The 16,599-nt window shown below is 42.9% G+C and overlaps 1 protein-coding gene across 1 annotated transcript; it reads right to left on the reverse strand.

The window, feature by feature from the left end:
* Positions 1-254: 254 nt before the first annotated feature.
* On the reverse strand, positions 255-16,276 carry EFCAB14 (EF-hand calcium binding domain 14). Its single transcript, XM_079313368.1, has 11 exons — positions 15,864-16,276; positions 14,806-14,954; positions 11,646-11,791; positions 9,938-10,036; positions 8,279-8,389; positions 7,456-7,536; positions 6,436-6,627; positions 5,686-5,766; positions 4,737-4,848; positions 3,853-3,984; positions 255-3,015 (listed from the first exon to the last, which is right to left on the reverse strand). Exons 1-11 carry the CDS (start codon positions 16,037-16,039, stop codon positions 2,840-2,842), a joined length of 1,455 nt encoding a protein of 484 aa, XP_079169494.1. The 5' UTR covers positions 16,040-16,276; the 3' UTR covers positions 255-2,839.
* Positions 16,277-16,599: the final 323 nt, after the last annotated feature.

A 16,599-nucleotide genomic window follows, 5' to 3' on the forward strand; every position in this document is an offset into this window, starting at 1 on the left:
CCTCAGCCCGCCCCGCGCTCCGCCCGCCGCTCCCTCAGCCCGCCCCGCGCTCCGCCCGCTGCTCCCTCAGCCCGCCCCGCGCTCCGCTCCCTCAGCCCGCCCCGCGCTCCGCTCCCTCAGCCCGCCCCGCGCTCCGCCCGCCGCTCCCTCAGCCCGCCCCGCGCTCCGCTCTCTCAGCCCGCCCCGGCCTCTCCCCTCAGCCCGCCCCCCATCCCGTTCAGCCTCCCCTGCCAGGAACCGGCCGGAAAGGAGCGTTAGCTGCAAAGGAGCTTTTATTGAGACAAAAGTCGCGTTACATGGTGGGGCGCCGCGGAGCGAACAAGCGCGGTGGGCACGGCCCCGCTCCCGGTGCGGGTCGAGGTACACAGTGACCACCCAAACCTACAGGTACAGCCTGAAAGAGAGCCCAGGAATCAACGGCATAACAGCAAGTCTCGGCAGGGCACAGATCTTTTCCTGTTAGTTTGCTCTCACTGCAATGTTTTTGATTTCACTCAGATATCGCCTTTTTCTCAAGGACGCGCTGCCAGAGCATCCAGCCGCCCCTCTGGCAGCGCAGCAGCTGCACGGCTCAGGGCCGGGAGAGGATCTGCACGAGTGTATTTCCTGCACTCAGGGCTGTTCACTGCACTGTCAATGAACACGGCAGGGGAACCCTGCCCACAGCTGGGCTCAGGGCTTTGGGAAGCGTGCGGGACACAGAGCCCTGGCTGAGCAGACACTGCACAGCGATGGGACCGGTGCTCCCAGCCTGCAGCACAGAGACCTCTGTACTTGGGGATGCTCGGATTTTATCCAATTGACAGCACAAGCCCATCCTACAAGTGATCACAGCAATCAGCCATCGACTGTGCCCTCGACATGCAAGTTAAAAAGCAGCCCTGGGCAGCCGTGTCCCAGCAGAGCTCCCTGGGCACAGGCAGAGGAACAGCACACATCAGCTCTAGCTGGCATTTTCACTACTGCTGCTGAAGAGCCTTCTAAATTAAAGCAGACTGCAACAAAACAAAACACTAAAAGATTCACGAGGCGGTACCATAATATTTTAAAATTTTAAGGTAAAGTTAAATTTCATACAAATAAACTTCCAAAAATATTTTGCAAACTCTGGCATATGGCTATGATACAGTATGTACAAATAAAATATCAGAATGGTTACATTTTATTGCTTTTTTTCTTTATTTGGTTAAGGAATTATACAGTAGTGTATAAAAGGGTATGGGAAGAGGCAAGAAGCAAGTGTTGGCTTCTTGTCCTCTCTAAAGCCAAGGTTGGTTGGTTTTGCTTTGTTTTTAAATACAGCATTTTCAAATGTCACATCAAAAGCATTTTGGTACTGGCTGGCATCTGCATTACCCAAACAGGATAGAAGAACAACAGTGAAAGAAGCCTAGGAAATGGGTAACAGGGCTCCATTTTGTACATTCCTTTGCTGATTCATACTTCCAAAATACAATTATTGATAAAACATCCAGTCTAAAGTTATATAAAAATCAACAATTATGAACTGACTTCCTCATAAACTGATGTTTCAGCGAGGTGGGCAACTTCAACTCACTAATCATGCAAAAAAACTCTTTAACAAGATCAGTGATATTTGTGAGCAAAATCACCCAATTTGGCCCTGATCTAGCCTGTGAGAGAATCCCCTCTGCAAAAGCAATTTTTCTATGTTCCAGAAGGTAATAAACACACTCTGTGTTTAGATTCACTGCTATGAAGAACAGAGCTTAAAGTTCCTCTAGTAAGAAAACCTCACTCACAAACCATGTGTCAATACAGAATGATGATGCCATTGCACAGGCCAACACAGCTTTTTACATCCTTCTGTTGGCAAGGGGACAGAAAATAAAGGTACCAGGAAGGGATCACGGTCACAATAGTTAGGAAAGAGCTCACAGGTCTTCTCTGGGCCTTCCCACCTGCTCACACTCCTGGAGTGTATCAGAGCACTGCTGAGGCATAAACTGCTCAGGTGCTGCTCAGCAGGCTGCACTGAAGGCTTTTTACCTCTTAAGCATCTATTAAAGCTATTAAATATGTTCATTTAAAAAAAATAAATAGACAGGCTCATCTCACAAAATATAATCTGAATGCAACACAGCAAAGCCTAAAGAATGCTGAAGTGAAAACCCAAGCACTTGGCAAGTTAATTGCTCCTGTAGGCTCATGATATATATATAAAAACACTTCCAACTCTTCCTTTTAAAAATACATCCTACTATAGATGGGCATGACTTACCCCTCCTGCTTTCCTCTGACTGAGGCCAAATTTATTCATGGATATAGTTAGTAAAATCAGAAATTTAGCTGAAGGTCTTAAACCCCCTTCCAGTCTCTCATTATAAACAGCTTACTACCAACACAGCCCCTGACACAACTTCTCCTAAATATGCATAATTTACTCTATCTCAAATATTTACAAGCAGAAGCAGCCCATCTTCACAAGACAGATTTTCCTTCTGCTCTACATAAAGTGCAGCTCTCTAATTTAAGGCAGATTTCAGTGAAATATAAAACCATAGTTTTATTTTAGTATGTATACATTTTAAATTATAACCAATAACTCCCTTGAAAAGGAAATAATGAGAGGAAAATATTTCCAAGTATGGGAATTTTCTGGATTTTAACAAAGTCCCAATATTATGTCCTATCGACATATAAATTTGTAAATTTCTTTTCAATAAATGCAACTGAAAAAACGAGGTGACAATGTGTACAGTAATTTAGTTCCAAAGATCAGTAAAACACTGGGAAAGTGCAGCCATAGTTTTTCATGTCCTGTAGCTTCCTTTAGCTACAGTAACATCCACAGATATCACATTTCTAAACATATACTCTATACACCTAATGCTAATCTCAGTTCTTTTAGAGTGTATTTCTCATCTCCATCTGTGTCAAACTCCTTAAAGCTCTGTGATTCCTGGATTGTGAAGCCAAGCAGCTTTTGAAGATCTCTGTATGAGAGTTTTCCATCAGCATCCTCAGGTGCTTTTTCAAACAGTTTCTGAAGATCTGCAAAGAGAACAAGGATTGAGAAACAGCTCCTTTAAGTACACAGGAATATCCTATAAGCTGCTTTCCCAGTTTTACAACATTGTCTCTTACTACCCAGTAATCACACACAGCATCCTTGAGTTGTTGTCACAAGACCTGGTAAACAGCTGAGGAGAAAAAAGCATGAACATTTCTGGATTAAATTACACTAAATCTGAAGAAAGTAATCCCTATTTCTGGCCACAACTACCAGCCCATTTTACAACCACTAACTGCATACAGATGCAGTTACCCCCCACAAAAGCAAGCTCTGAATGACTGTTGCTATACCAACAGGACAGATGATAGAAAGGGAAAAGTGTCTATTCACTTCCTGATGCAAAGACTTGCCCTTTCAGGAGCTGAAGAGACTGAACAGCAAGATCCAGAAACCATTCATCTGACCAGACAGTGTTCTCTTGGGGGGAAAAAAAATACAGAACAGAAAAAAGCCCCAGAACATACACACTCATAGCTACTTCTTTTTTCCTTCAGCATGTTAACTCTGCCCTTGACTTCTTTTCCCAGTCTCTGGGGCACTCAATGGAATACTTTGGTATCAAAACAATTATAATTCACTAATAATTCACACTCCTGCTTAAATCTCAGTTTCTTTTCTTTTACATGCTATGCTTTATTTTCTGGTTTTTTCCTTAATTGCTTAAAAAAAAAAACAAAAAACCAAACAACAACAACAAACAGTAGTCCTCAAGCTTTTGAATTTGATCTCACATCTCCCAGAATGTTTATACTTATCCTCTACTAAACATTCACATGAAATACTCAGAAGAAAAGGTCAGCCTAAAAAGGACATACCTTCAATGCTGGAAATTCCTGGTAAGGACAGATGGCTCAGCTGCCCGTTTCTCTCTGTGTTGTCACCAGCTGACCTTGAGGACACCCTTGAAAGGTCTGTGGGCTTTGCTGTAGTACTCTGACTACTTTCAACTGTTACAGAAGAATTTCTATTAGTCCTACAGATTCCTCAGAAATACAGCTAGCAAAACCAAACAAAAATTTTTAGCACAAATGGGATAAGAATCCTGCAATATTTCAGAACATAGCAGTGCTGTCCCTTTTTACTTTAACTGAAAGAACAGTTTTGGAACAGTCACACAGCTTTAATCTTCCATTCTGTACTCGGAAGTGTGTATTTATAAACTCACATATAAAAAAATTACTTGGGAGTGTTTCCTGCTCCCCACCCTGAGGGTGCTGAAGAAGCTTCATGAAGCAAATTAAATCTGCCCATCTTATCAATACCACTATTCCCCAACAACAAGGTATAAATTTCCAAGGACCTGCTTGGAACGAACAAACAGCACAGTTCTATTGTAATGAAGTATTTAAAAATCTGATGTTCAGTAGAAGTGCAGAACTGAAGTCAGCAGAGACAGAGACCTTTCCTTTCTGTTACACTTACATTTTGAAAAAGCAAAACCAGATGTTACTGGGTATAAAGTTCTACAGTTAATCAGTGCATGCTTTCAAACATCAGCTATTGATCCATGTGAATACTGCCATACATATTTTAAGTCACCTTCAACCTTCTGGAGTCACAGACAGTTTTCTATTTGAAAACTAAAAACCCTTCATTAAAATCTTAAGGAAGAGTCTAAATTATACACCTTAATTAGTTATTCTTTGAATTACACAGGGAACCTCCAGATTTATGAATTATTGTTACCAGACATTCTTACCATTCCTTGATGCCTCAATGGGTCTGTCATTTTCTGACTTGCTTGTGAGAGCACTGATAATCTGAAGAGTCTCTTTTAGTTTTGATACCTGAGAATCCCTAGTTACTGCTTCCTGCATATGTACAGAAAAAAAAAAATCTTAAAATGCACCCCTTCAGTAGATGTAGATCAGAAAAAGTAGTAATTTAAAATATGTAAGCACTTTTGACTGACTTAGAGGTATCCAGGCTGATCAAGTTTAAAATTATAAACAAGATTTTAAAACATAAATAAATCTTTAAAAACTCTATGGGAAGATGTAATGAATAAATTCACACGGTCTGCAGGAAAACAGCAGAATCATTACCTCAATCTGAAAAACAGGCAATTATTTTGCATACACTCATTTCAAAAGAATCCAATTTTTACTTTCTGAATTTCCTACAGAAAACAGCAAGACACTGGAAAGCTGTAATGTAAAACAGTCAAGCATACTTGGAGTGAACACTTATACATTAATTAAATTGCCTCATTGTTCCAAAGGTTTGTCTGCAGTAGTAAATACCTTTGTGCAGGAGCCACTGCATCTCTGTTAAATTAAAAACACCGTATTTTTTAATATGCAGCTCCCTGACTCTATTCATTGGTACATTCCAGATGACAGGTTGAGTTCACACCAGTACAAGCCCAGAATTGACAGTGCAGCCTGGTCACTCACCCATCTTCTTTCCAGCAGATGGAAACTAAACTCAGCAGCCTCCCCTCCCATCCCCAGCCCATAATTTGGCCATTCAGTTAAACTCACTCCCAGTTAGTAATACACCATTACTGAGAGGGGCTTTCAGCAAGTCCTTGACTCCATTAGTGCCTCTTTGCAGACCTTTGCTCAATTAAGGTCCACTTACAACATCTTTAGAAAGACAATTACATGCTCTACTAATGCAGTGGAATTTGTATTTCCTTACTTTACCTTCAGTTCTTTATTTGACTGAGTTTCACTATCAAGTTGATCTTCATTTTCCACTTTTAGAGAGATACTTGCATCATTCCCCTACAGAAAAAAACAGCAGTTTATTCACGTGCTTTTTATTTTCTACAACAGTTTCTTTCCTTCAAATTTGGCAGACATTAAGCAGAGATAATCCAGGGCAGATACACTGTAGAATAAACATGAAGCCATAAAATTGGGTTATATAATTTACCACACTAACGTCAGCATGTTCCTTTATTGTTAAACATACAGAACATGTTCTCACAGATGGGCCCCAGTGTGGCAGAAAGCACTGGAAAAATTCATGAACTTATTTAGGAGGTTTTTTTATTATTGGGTTTTTTTAGAATTTTAACCATTCTTGAACAAATGCAGAGTCCTACTCAGCTCATCAGTGGGTCTTAACAGATCTATGCCAGAATGATCCCTAAAACACAGCTTAGTTTGTGAATCCTGCCTCATAAAGCAATCACTCAACTCTTAAATGTCAGTGTTTTGGACACTTTCCTGTAGATACTTCAGGAAAGAAATTAAATACTGCTTCTGAGACACTCTTAATGCTGGTTATCTGCTCAGGAACAAATTCCATCCTTTTATAAAGGAACTTCTGTGTATCTCAACCTATGTTCCCTCTGACATTTCCTTTAGTTAAGTCTGAAAAGTTGTACTTGCATTGTAAGGGAAGTGTAAGTAGTCTGAGAAGAACACCCTGAGCCATCAAAAACTTACCACAATGGTAGATGAGTTCTCTCTTTTGTCCAGATTTTTCACAACTAGGGGAGAGTTTTCCAACAGTGTGATTTTCTGGCTGAGGTTGCCAATGGCTGAATCCACATTTAGAAGCTTGATGTCATTCAACTTTTGGTACACCACTACAGTATTATTCAGCTGCTCCAAAGCTGCATGCAGTGCCTGGCTCTCCTGAAATATAAACAGAGCATGTGTCAGTTTACCCAACCTCTGCAGCAACTCCTGCTATTAACAACATGACAGACCCAGTTTAACTGGGCAGACTTCAGGCTGGCTCTCCACTGACACCACTGAAAGCATCCAACTGGAAGCTTCCAGAAAGCTATTCCAACTTTCTAAAAGTCTGAAACAGATTCTTCCCCAGGGCTAACCTCTCTGTTGCTAATATAATCACTTCAGCTGTGCAGTGAACACAGAAAGCCCATTCATCTCATTTTTCCAGGTCAAGTTTTGTAAGCACAACAATGGTTTTTCCCAAGAAAGCATGTACTGGACATATTTATCTAGAGGATTCCTTTTTGAGGAAGATACTGACTGTAGTAAATAGAACACCTACATATTAACCTTTTCCTTCTTGGTTTTTTTTTTTTTTTTTGGTGTTGCTCTATTACTGCTTTCCACACCTCATTACAATGAGGGTGACTCAGTACATGCCACTCCCAAGTTTGCCCAGATTAGCAAGTACCTGCCATAAAATCCACTCCACTAAAAGCCTTTAACTTATTTTCATTTACTTTAGCAAAGCACACCTATAATTTGTCAAATATTGGTTTTACTCTTTTTACTCCTCACCCAAGCAGAACACAAAAAAGCACAAAACAACTCTCTCAGACCAGGGCACTTCCCTGTTTGCACATACACAGGAACATCTTATGATTTGCTTTAAAGCATGCTACCTGCATTATCTTGATAAAAAACATACTTTAAGCACACTTACATGGGCAAGTTATATATCCATGACACTTGTACCAAAATTCCTTATTCAAGGGAGAAAAATACCTTTTTGCAGTACTCTGTCTGATTTCCCTCAGTCCTTGGCACAACAGTGGAGGAAAGTGAAGGCAGCTGTTTTAATTCCTTCTAAGGAAAGAAGTAGAAAATTGTGTTAACAAAATCCCTGTGAATAAGTGTTTAAGAACTGGCACACTGTAGCTAAGGATGTTTTGCTACAATTAGTCACTCAGGTCTGCAGTGCATGCAGTATTTTAACTAGGCTAATAGTTCTCTTTCAAACACATAAGATCCAAATTAATTTTCATTAAACTATCCTAATTAACTCTTCTCCATCTAATGATGCATTATGATGCACATTTCACTGCTACCATACACACTGCCATATCTGCAATGGCTTTAGAGCACCCACTGACTGAATCAAGCTTTATTATGTGTCTAATTCAGATTTTATCTGCAAGAATTCTTGTACTGCAGTTTAGCTGAGAAACTGTAATTATTGGCTCAGTTTGTTAACTCCAAGTGAGAGGTCAGGATAAGTACAATAAGTAGTTTTTGCTGAAGACAGTAATTTCATCCTTATACAGACCCTTAATTCAACCAACAAACCATATCAATTTTCTGACATCCCCAAACCTCAAACAGTGCAGACAGTTACCATAAGCATCCTACATCACACATGAGCATCTCTCAAGCCCTCATATCAGTGGAATAGGAAGCAAGATATGCAGGACAGAAAGTGTAGAAAGGAACAATTCTGGTTCCAGAGAAACAAGTACTTGGTACCATACAAAAGTCACACAGCGATTAGAATATTAACTAATTAATTAAATTAATACTAGGCAGTGTTAAAGCAGTGAATTTTTCTTACCACATCATTCTGGAGTATTTCTAATGATTTCTTGTATTCTTCAATAGCTGTCTGTATATTTTCAACATCATGAGCCACACTGGTAAGGGTGCTACCTATGTTGGCTACAGTCTGCAATAAAAAAAGATGACAGAAATCTCAGCCCTGCCCAAAGTACCAAACTGTCCCAAAGTACCAATCAGCTAAACACAATGTTTTGTTAGTGAAACTGCAGGTAGACTGCCACAAAAACATGCACATAAGTTTGAAGAATTTGGAATTTTTTTTCACTCAAAACTGCAAATTATACCCGAAGCAACTTCTGCCCTGGAGGACCTCAGGACATCTCTAGCACCCTTCACCAGTAGGAACAAAAGCCACTACCCAACAGGAATTCCCTCAGTAATCCTTCAGGATTTTAACATCAGTAGGCACCCTTATTTCCAGGAATGGCACCTACAAGGAAAAAGCCTCAAGAAAACCAAATCCCACAAAAGAAATGCAGTCATAGGATCACTTAGGCTGGCAAGGATCTCCGAGTTCAGCTGTTAACTCAGCACTGCCAAGTCCATCATTAATCCATGTCCCCAAGCTCCTATCCACATCCTTTAAATACCTTTAGGGATGGCAGCAGCTCTCTGTGCAACCTGCTCCACTGTCTAACAATCCATTCAATGGAGAATGTTTTCCTATTACCTAAACCTCGACTGGCACAGCTTTAGGTTATTTCCTCTTGTCCTTCCTGAACTGAGGGGCCCAGGACTGGACACAGGATTCAAGGTGTGGCCTCAGCAGTGCCCAGTACAGGGGGACAGTCACTGCCCTGGTGCTGCTGGCCACACTCCTCCTGAAAACAACATGCTTTCAGACTTGCTTCTGACCAGGTCACAGTGAAAATCCAGCCTGCTTGTAGCAGCAAATAAGGAGCTTAGGAAACAGCTTTGTGCTCCTCCCAGAAAAAGAAATCCTGGCAGCCTCATCAGCCAAACCACACTCATTGCTTTGCATATCACTAGCTTGTTAATCACACATTAATTTTGTAGGGATAGGAAATGATATGTGGAAACCCATAAAGCCACAAAGACTTGACTAACATTAGGTGTTAGCCCAATATAAATGTTTATAGCCAACATTAGGTGTTAGCCCAATATAAATGTTTATTGCTAAATAAACAGAACTGCCATGGAAGAACCAAGCAAGTTTCAACAAGTCATTCTTTTTACCAAAATAAACAGGACAGTTCTTTGGTGATGAATCCTCAGTAAGGCACACAGTAAGACATTGTATTAACAGAAAGCAACACATTTCCTTTTCCAATTATAAAACCTAAACAAACCACCAAAACTATTTGCATGCAGTTTTAAAACTGCAGAGAAGCTTTTTCCAAGTGTCTCACATGATATTAAGATTAGCAACTTAACAGATCAGCTCCAAGGTACACATGGGACAGCATAATACAAACATATGCATCTCCAAAAGGGATAAACAAGGACTTTAAATTTTTTACCTACCACACATAATCATAGGACCATACAATTTATGAAGCCAAATTTTTATGACAGGAGAAACAAATATTCCTTGCAACTCAGGTATCTCCTGCTGTCACTGCTGTCCTCAAGAGCCCAGCTGCAGCTTAACACACAGAACACATTTAATGATAGCCACACCCACAGTACCTACCTTCTGAAGTTTCTCTACTGTGAGGGGAAGAGAAATCAGGTCAGCAGCAGATTTTATATTGTTTTTGAGATGATTTACTGTTGAGGTCAATAGTGATATCTAAAACCAAAAAGGAGGACTTGGAATTAGGCAACATAATCCTGATTCTGACCTCCCCCAATAGTGATGGCTTAAATGTGCAATATTCAAACATAAAGTAATACAAAATCATACATGCACACACAAAAAACACTCCTGTCTCCAGATTAGAATTCCTGCCTAGGCTTCATTAAAAATATTCTGCCTCTTGCAAAAGAGCAAGTTTTTTTTACCTATTTTTTAAAATTGAATGAAAACCACAGAAAACCCCTCTTTTCAGTAAGGTACCCTCTGCCAGGTTTATATTCATCCTCTTAGAGAGAGGCTGTTGCCCAAGAAAGACTTAAATAATTGTGCAAGAAGTTTTCATGTGGAGGAAGCCATCACCCACTCTTGTATTTAGCAATAAAAACCTGCCTGGCAAAATCCAGCAAAGCCATGCAACCTCTCCAGCTGAGGGATGGGCAAAGAAATTGCACCTATCACCCAAACTCTCTGCTATACAGTGGAACACAGACTAAAATTCACCTTCTTCTGGTTAAAAAACAAAGTTGTTTTGCAAGTTGAGGAAAAGATCCTAATTTTACATTAGGTCAGTGTGAATCAGCTGGCATGTAGACTCTCTAGCTCACAGCTGTGAACATTGGCTGAGATTATTCCCAGCAGCACATCCCAACATTTCAGATTAAAAAAACAGCAAGAAAATTTTGATCCCCAGAAGATCTGGCTCAGACTGTAACCAGACCCTGAAGTAACCTGAGGGCCTGCAAGAACCACGTGCAAGTATCTTTAACAGCCAGGTGCAGATAAGAGCATTTTAGAAGACTCATGAAGAGCCTGAATAACTGTGGCTAAAACAGTGAGATGCTAAAGAAAGCAAATCAAATTTTCAGATGTGCCCCACTAAGCACTTCACTACCACATGGGACTGAGGGAAAAACAATCTAAGCAGGCACCTCAGTACTCTAACAAATTAAACCACAGCACCTGGGTCAAGAAGAGCTCCCCACAGACACCTCTCAATGCCATTCACTGTGAGCAGCTCTGAACTTTTACCCTCCAGGGCAGAAATTTCAATAAAAGCCTTGCTGGATGCTTCATTTGAAGTGTGAGTTCATAGAGCAGCTGAGCAAAGAGCTCTCTGGTAAGTGCCCTAGTTCTAGCCCCATCAACAGTGCCAAGATTTACACCAGCTTAGAGGCTGAGTGTGTGCAGGTTTTATACTCACAGGACACTTAGTTTGCAGCAACAGCAGCTTGCTCTGAGTCAGGTAACTCTTTCACACTTACAAAACACTCTCAGAAATTTGAAATGTCAAATCTCTCATCGTGAACATCACAACTATTTGGCAGGAAAATTAAGAACTGCACAGTTCTCAGGTTCTCTTAAATTCTGCCTGAACTTCTTCCACCAGTTATGCAATTTCTCCTCTTGTGATCAGTCTCCAGCCCAGCTGCATGCTCAAGCTGTTTTCTGCTTGTTTATAATGAGGTTTACACTTTATTTGAACCTAAAAAAAAGCTGTGACGTATATGGTCACAGAAGTCCTTAGATAAAATTATTTTCCATTAAAAATAATTGAATGGAATATTTTATTTTTTTTCAAAACCAAGGACTGATCCCCTCTCACCTGTTTATTGATCTCTGTGATATTTATCCAAATTTTACTCAGCCCTAGTTCTCCAGTTTCAATTTGTTCTAGCTGCTTTTGGCTCTGCACCAAATCTTCATTCAGTTTAGGAATTTCTTGGAACGACATCTTTTGACTAGATTCCACTAAAAGAATGAAAAAAGTAATTAAAAGAAAACCAAAACAAAAATTCAGGTAAACAACACTAAAAGGAATAAAACAAATTACAAATAGCAACATCTACAACAGTGAAAGAAGGCAATAACAGTTTCTACAAACAGGTTTGTTGCCAATCTGCATTCAGTGTTTGCTCAGAATGACAGCTCTTTTTTGTTTTAAGAGTAGCAATATCTGCAGAGAGAACCCAGAGAGACTGTACTAAATTTAACACTTTGCACAGTCCTGTCATTCTGGCAAACCTCAGTAGGTCTTTATTTAGTGCAGCTATTTTGCATTACCTCCACAGGGGAACATGAAATAGTAATAGGCTGGTGAATAAGAGTTGCCAACAGTCCCAGGGCAAAGGAGGCAGGTGAAATGAACCTCAGAGCCCTTTTCAAGCCTGCACAAGGGCTGCTGACAGTGAAGTGAATTCCAATGAAATTAATTAATTAGTAGCTCTGTGTGACAGAAAAACAACTGAAAAAATTATGTATAAGCTTATACATTAATGCCTGTTGGTAAACAAATCAGTAAACAAGGTCCTTGGAAATGAAGTCAGTTATTATTGCAATTAATACTACAGGAAGGGGGAAACATGCAGCTCAAAGCAATTCCAGTGAGCCTCAGAAATGCAGTTCTTCCAGATCTGCAGTGACTAAGCTGTTTAGCTGCACTGTGAGGCAATCCAAAAATCCCTCGGTCTGAGAAACAAATAAGCAAAGGTTTTGAGATGAAGATGAGATGAAGTTCTCCAAAATCTGCACATCCACCCTGTAAGGCAGCACTGGAAAGCTCCACAACAAACAGCCATTGTTCAAACCAGACTGCCAAGAGCAGTGGGACCTGTGGGAGGTGTAGCTGGCACACCCCAGGACAGATTTCCATGTGTGACCCATCCAGCCAAAAGGAAAAGCCTGTGGAGTGGATGTCCAAACACACAAAACTGGAAAGCTGTGCATATCCAGAAATCCACCTCACTTCTCTTTAAGCAAGTTCTAAAAATACTTTCTAGGTGCAAAGAAATTTGCACTGCATCACCCAAGGTCCTAACAACACTTCTGGGTAAGACCTGGAAAGGTGTATTTTAGCCAAAACAGACTGGGAACTAATTTGTGCATTTGACACAAGCAGCTCACACTAAATCTCATGCTTTCTTAGGCTTTTGTCACTTGTAGATAAATTATTTTCCATTTTGCCACTCTCACTGTGAACAGCAGAACTCCACCTGAAGAGTTTTCTGCAGCACTAGGAAGGTTAAATGCCACATGTGTTCTTAGCATCACTGCTGACAACTGAAGGGAAAACACTACATGACTTCCTCCTATTCCAAACACACTTGATGCAAAGATGTCTTGTTTATAAAAAGCACTCATCCCACGCTCACTTTGTGCAAAGAACGGCAGAACACATCAAATACCACCACAAACATCTGCTCTTATAGGGAAAAAAGTTTGAATAAAGATTCAGAGAAAGGTTCCTTTTCCAAACTTGCTGTATGACAGATGGGTCACCTGCCTTTTTGTCACCCACACATTTCACCAAGGCAAAATGTTGCCTTTGGGAAACAGGTTGTTCTTGCTGCCTGCTTTTTTTTGTTGTTGTATTTAAATGCAGTGCCTCATTATGAGGCTCCCATCCAACTCCTAGGCATGGTAATATGATGGCAAGGAAATCTGACACGTTTGCCACTATGCAAAGCTTTAAATGCACAGCTTTTCTATTAGAGCTGTTAAGAAGAAAACAAACCCATCTGTAACTGCCAGACAGGGAGAACACACTCAGGGAGAACAGTTGCTTTAACAAAGAAGTCTGTGTTGAACAGGAATGATGAAACTTAACTACACCAAAGCCAACAAATGCTGTCCTCATGCAAAACTTTTACCACCAGCACACCCTTAAAGGGGAGCAGTCCACGAAGGGCAGCAATTGCTGAGCCAGAACACAGAAACAGCCACTGCAGAACTGCTGGGAACACTCAGCCACAAAGCAGCACCTGGAATTGAAGGCATCCTCCAGAACTGGTGGACAGCAACTACAGCTAACTTCTAGAGTTTAGTATCAGCTAATAATACAAAAATAAATCTATCAGCAATTCTCTCACACCCAGCCAGCCTGTTCCACCTTAGCAGAACAGGAACACCCAAACACCAACAGCAAAGAATTTCTACATACACTCCCTCAATGCTTCTTTTACCACAAGCAAGACAACACCTTTGCTTGCCTTTTTCAATCAACACAGGATTTGAAACACTACTAACAAAAGGTACCAAAACACATATTGTGCCCAGAGGTGAGGCACAGAGAGCCAAGAACATACCTTACATGCACATATTTGGTATATCTCAGCCTACAGAAGCTATTATAATGAAAATCTTAGTATGAGAATCTTGACATGGATGGAGGAAAACTGAGTTTACAAGCGAAACGCTTCATCTTAATTCCACACTTCAAAGAATTAAACATATTAACTCTACACCACACATAACCTGATGTAAAAGCTGAACAAGAACAGGTCAGTGCAAGCAAGATAAATATTCAGAAGATATAGAGAGAAAATACAGTACTGAAGCAACATTCAAATTGCAGTAATTCCACAGCAAGTATCACAGGTTTTTAAGAGTTCAGGACAAGAAAATAATTTTTCTTAATGTTTTTCCAGAATTCCCTAGACTGCTTTGGCAGGTCTGATCAGAACTTTTAAAATAGGGTGATTCTTTGGAAGAGAGCACTCTGAAGACCAAAGTCAAGAATTTTAGAAATGTATATACAAGTAGCTACAGGTCCACCCAGTCCAGTATCCCTGCACCTCAGAAGATACAAAGCAGTCAAGAATATATAACATTCACTTTAGATTCACCAAGTTTCTGTGTTCTTGGCTCAGAGCCCCTCTCAATTCAAATGTTATTAGTTTACTCAGACTTTGATGGAGCATGCAAGCAACTAAACCTCTTCATACTGCCCAGAGAAAATGTGAAACAGTAGTTACATTCATACTTACTAGTTCGAAACTTGTCCTTTATTGCATCCAAATCCTCCTTGAGAGCCACCTGCATCCAGACTAAGCCAACACATGCGACCACACAAGCAGCAAGAATGACGAACGCACATAAAGGGTAACAGAACCTGCAGCACCGCAGGTAGTCTCCCCTGCAGAAAACAAAGTAACAGCTTGTGAATATACAGCAGCGCCTAGAAAAGTGTTATTTTAAATGCTGTTCGAACAAAGGAAGGGACACAGTTGTAACAGTATTTTGAACGACAAGGGCTAACAAAGAGCGCTTTCAGGAATAAATAAGGCGATAAAGTCAGGTCAGGGCTGTTACTCTCTACTCAGTCTATCTCAGTAAGAACACCTGGCATATTTAAAAGCAACTCTCAGGTTTCCTTTAGTACAATATCCCGCTCTGCTGACATAAAACTTATGTCAGGCACATCTCCTTGACAGCTTGAAAAACACGCTTCAAGACAAGGTATTACCACAATGCTACGACACTTCTAGAGCGTTCTAAATTGTGAAAGCCCAGGTTTCCTTGAGACATGCCTATTTTCAGGTACGCACAGAGGCCCATTATTAACGCTGTTACTTAACTGAAAAGCTTATTTACTGGCGAAAGCACAGCACAGCACGCCGCTGAGAAAAGCAGCACTGCGCCAGCTCGCAGGACGGTGCCAGGCTGAGCACACACACACACACACACACACGGGCAACTGTGCCCAGCACCGCCGGGAGCTGCCCCCAAGTTTAGTCCACAAGGTGAAAACAAACAGAAAAAAAAATAAAGAAAAAAGACAGGGCACGGTCCAGTGCGAGCTGTCCCGGGCCATGGCTGGGGGTTGGAACTAGATCATCTTTAAGGTCCCTTCCAACCTAAGCCATTCTGCGAGACGATGATACTTCTGTGCGCAGACAGGCGAGCCGCGGGGCGGGACACGGTGCAGCTCCGGGTGTCCCCGGCAGTCCCCAGCCTCGCACACCGCCCTCACCGCCCACTGCGAGCGCGACCGGCCGAAGGCAGCGCAGCCCCGGGGCAGGACCGAGCGGGGCCCGGGACTCACTTTCCGCAGCGGCCCCGCGGCCCCGCGAACTCGTCCTCGTCGGAGCTGGACTCGGAGTCGGAGGCGGGCGGCTCGGTGCGCAGCAGCCGGTGGCCCGAGCCCTTCTTGGCGGGCTTCTTCCTGCGGCCGTCGGCGGCCAGGCCGATGAGGGCGTTCAGCTCCTTCCGCTTCTTCATCCTCTTCTGGGGCGGCGGCGCGGCCGGCGGCTGGCTCCCGCCCGCCTCCTCCTCCTCCTTCTCCTCGGCCGCCGCCAGCGCGCTCCGGCTCGCCGGCCTGCGGCCCGGCGGCGGCTACAGGCGCTCCGCGGGGCCGCGGCTGTTGCTCCCCCGCCGGCCCCGCGGCGGCTCGCCCGGCCCCGCGGCCGCCGCCCGCCCCGCCCGCGCCATGGCCGCTCGGGCCGCGCCGCGCCCGCCTGCCAGCAAGCCGCGCTCCCACTGGCCGCCGCGGGACCGCCCCGCGCGGGCCAAGCCGCGGGTTCGAGTCCCGCCCCCGGCGGGTGCCGCCCGCCGCGGCTCCGCTCCGACCCCTCGCCCGCCAGGCTCAGCGGGGGCTGCTGCTCGCAGAGATAGCGGTGTCGCCCTGCCTGCAGCTGCCTGCCCTGTACCTGCCACCGAGCCGCGCCAAAGCCGTGCCAAAGCTGCCACGGTACCCGGCCCTCGGCAGGCGCACGGCATGGTGCGGGATTCCCCCGCGCTCGCTGCCGGGAGATGCTGTCCGCTCGGCGCTCGGATGCGGC

This window comes from Erithacus rubecula (genome assembly GCF_903797595.1).
Source record: "Erithacus rubecula genome assembly, chromosome: 10".
NCBI classification, from domain to species: Eukaryota; Metazoa; Chordata; class Aves; order Passeriformes; family Muscicapidae; genus Erithacus; species Erithacus rubecula.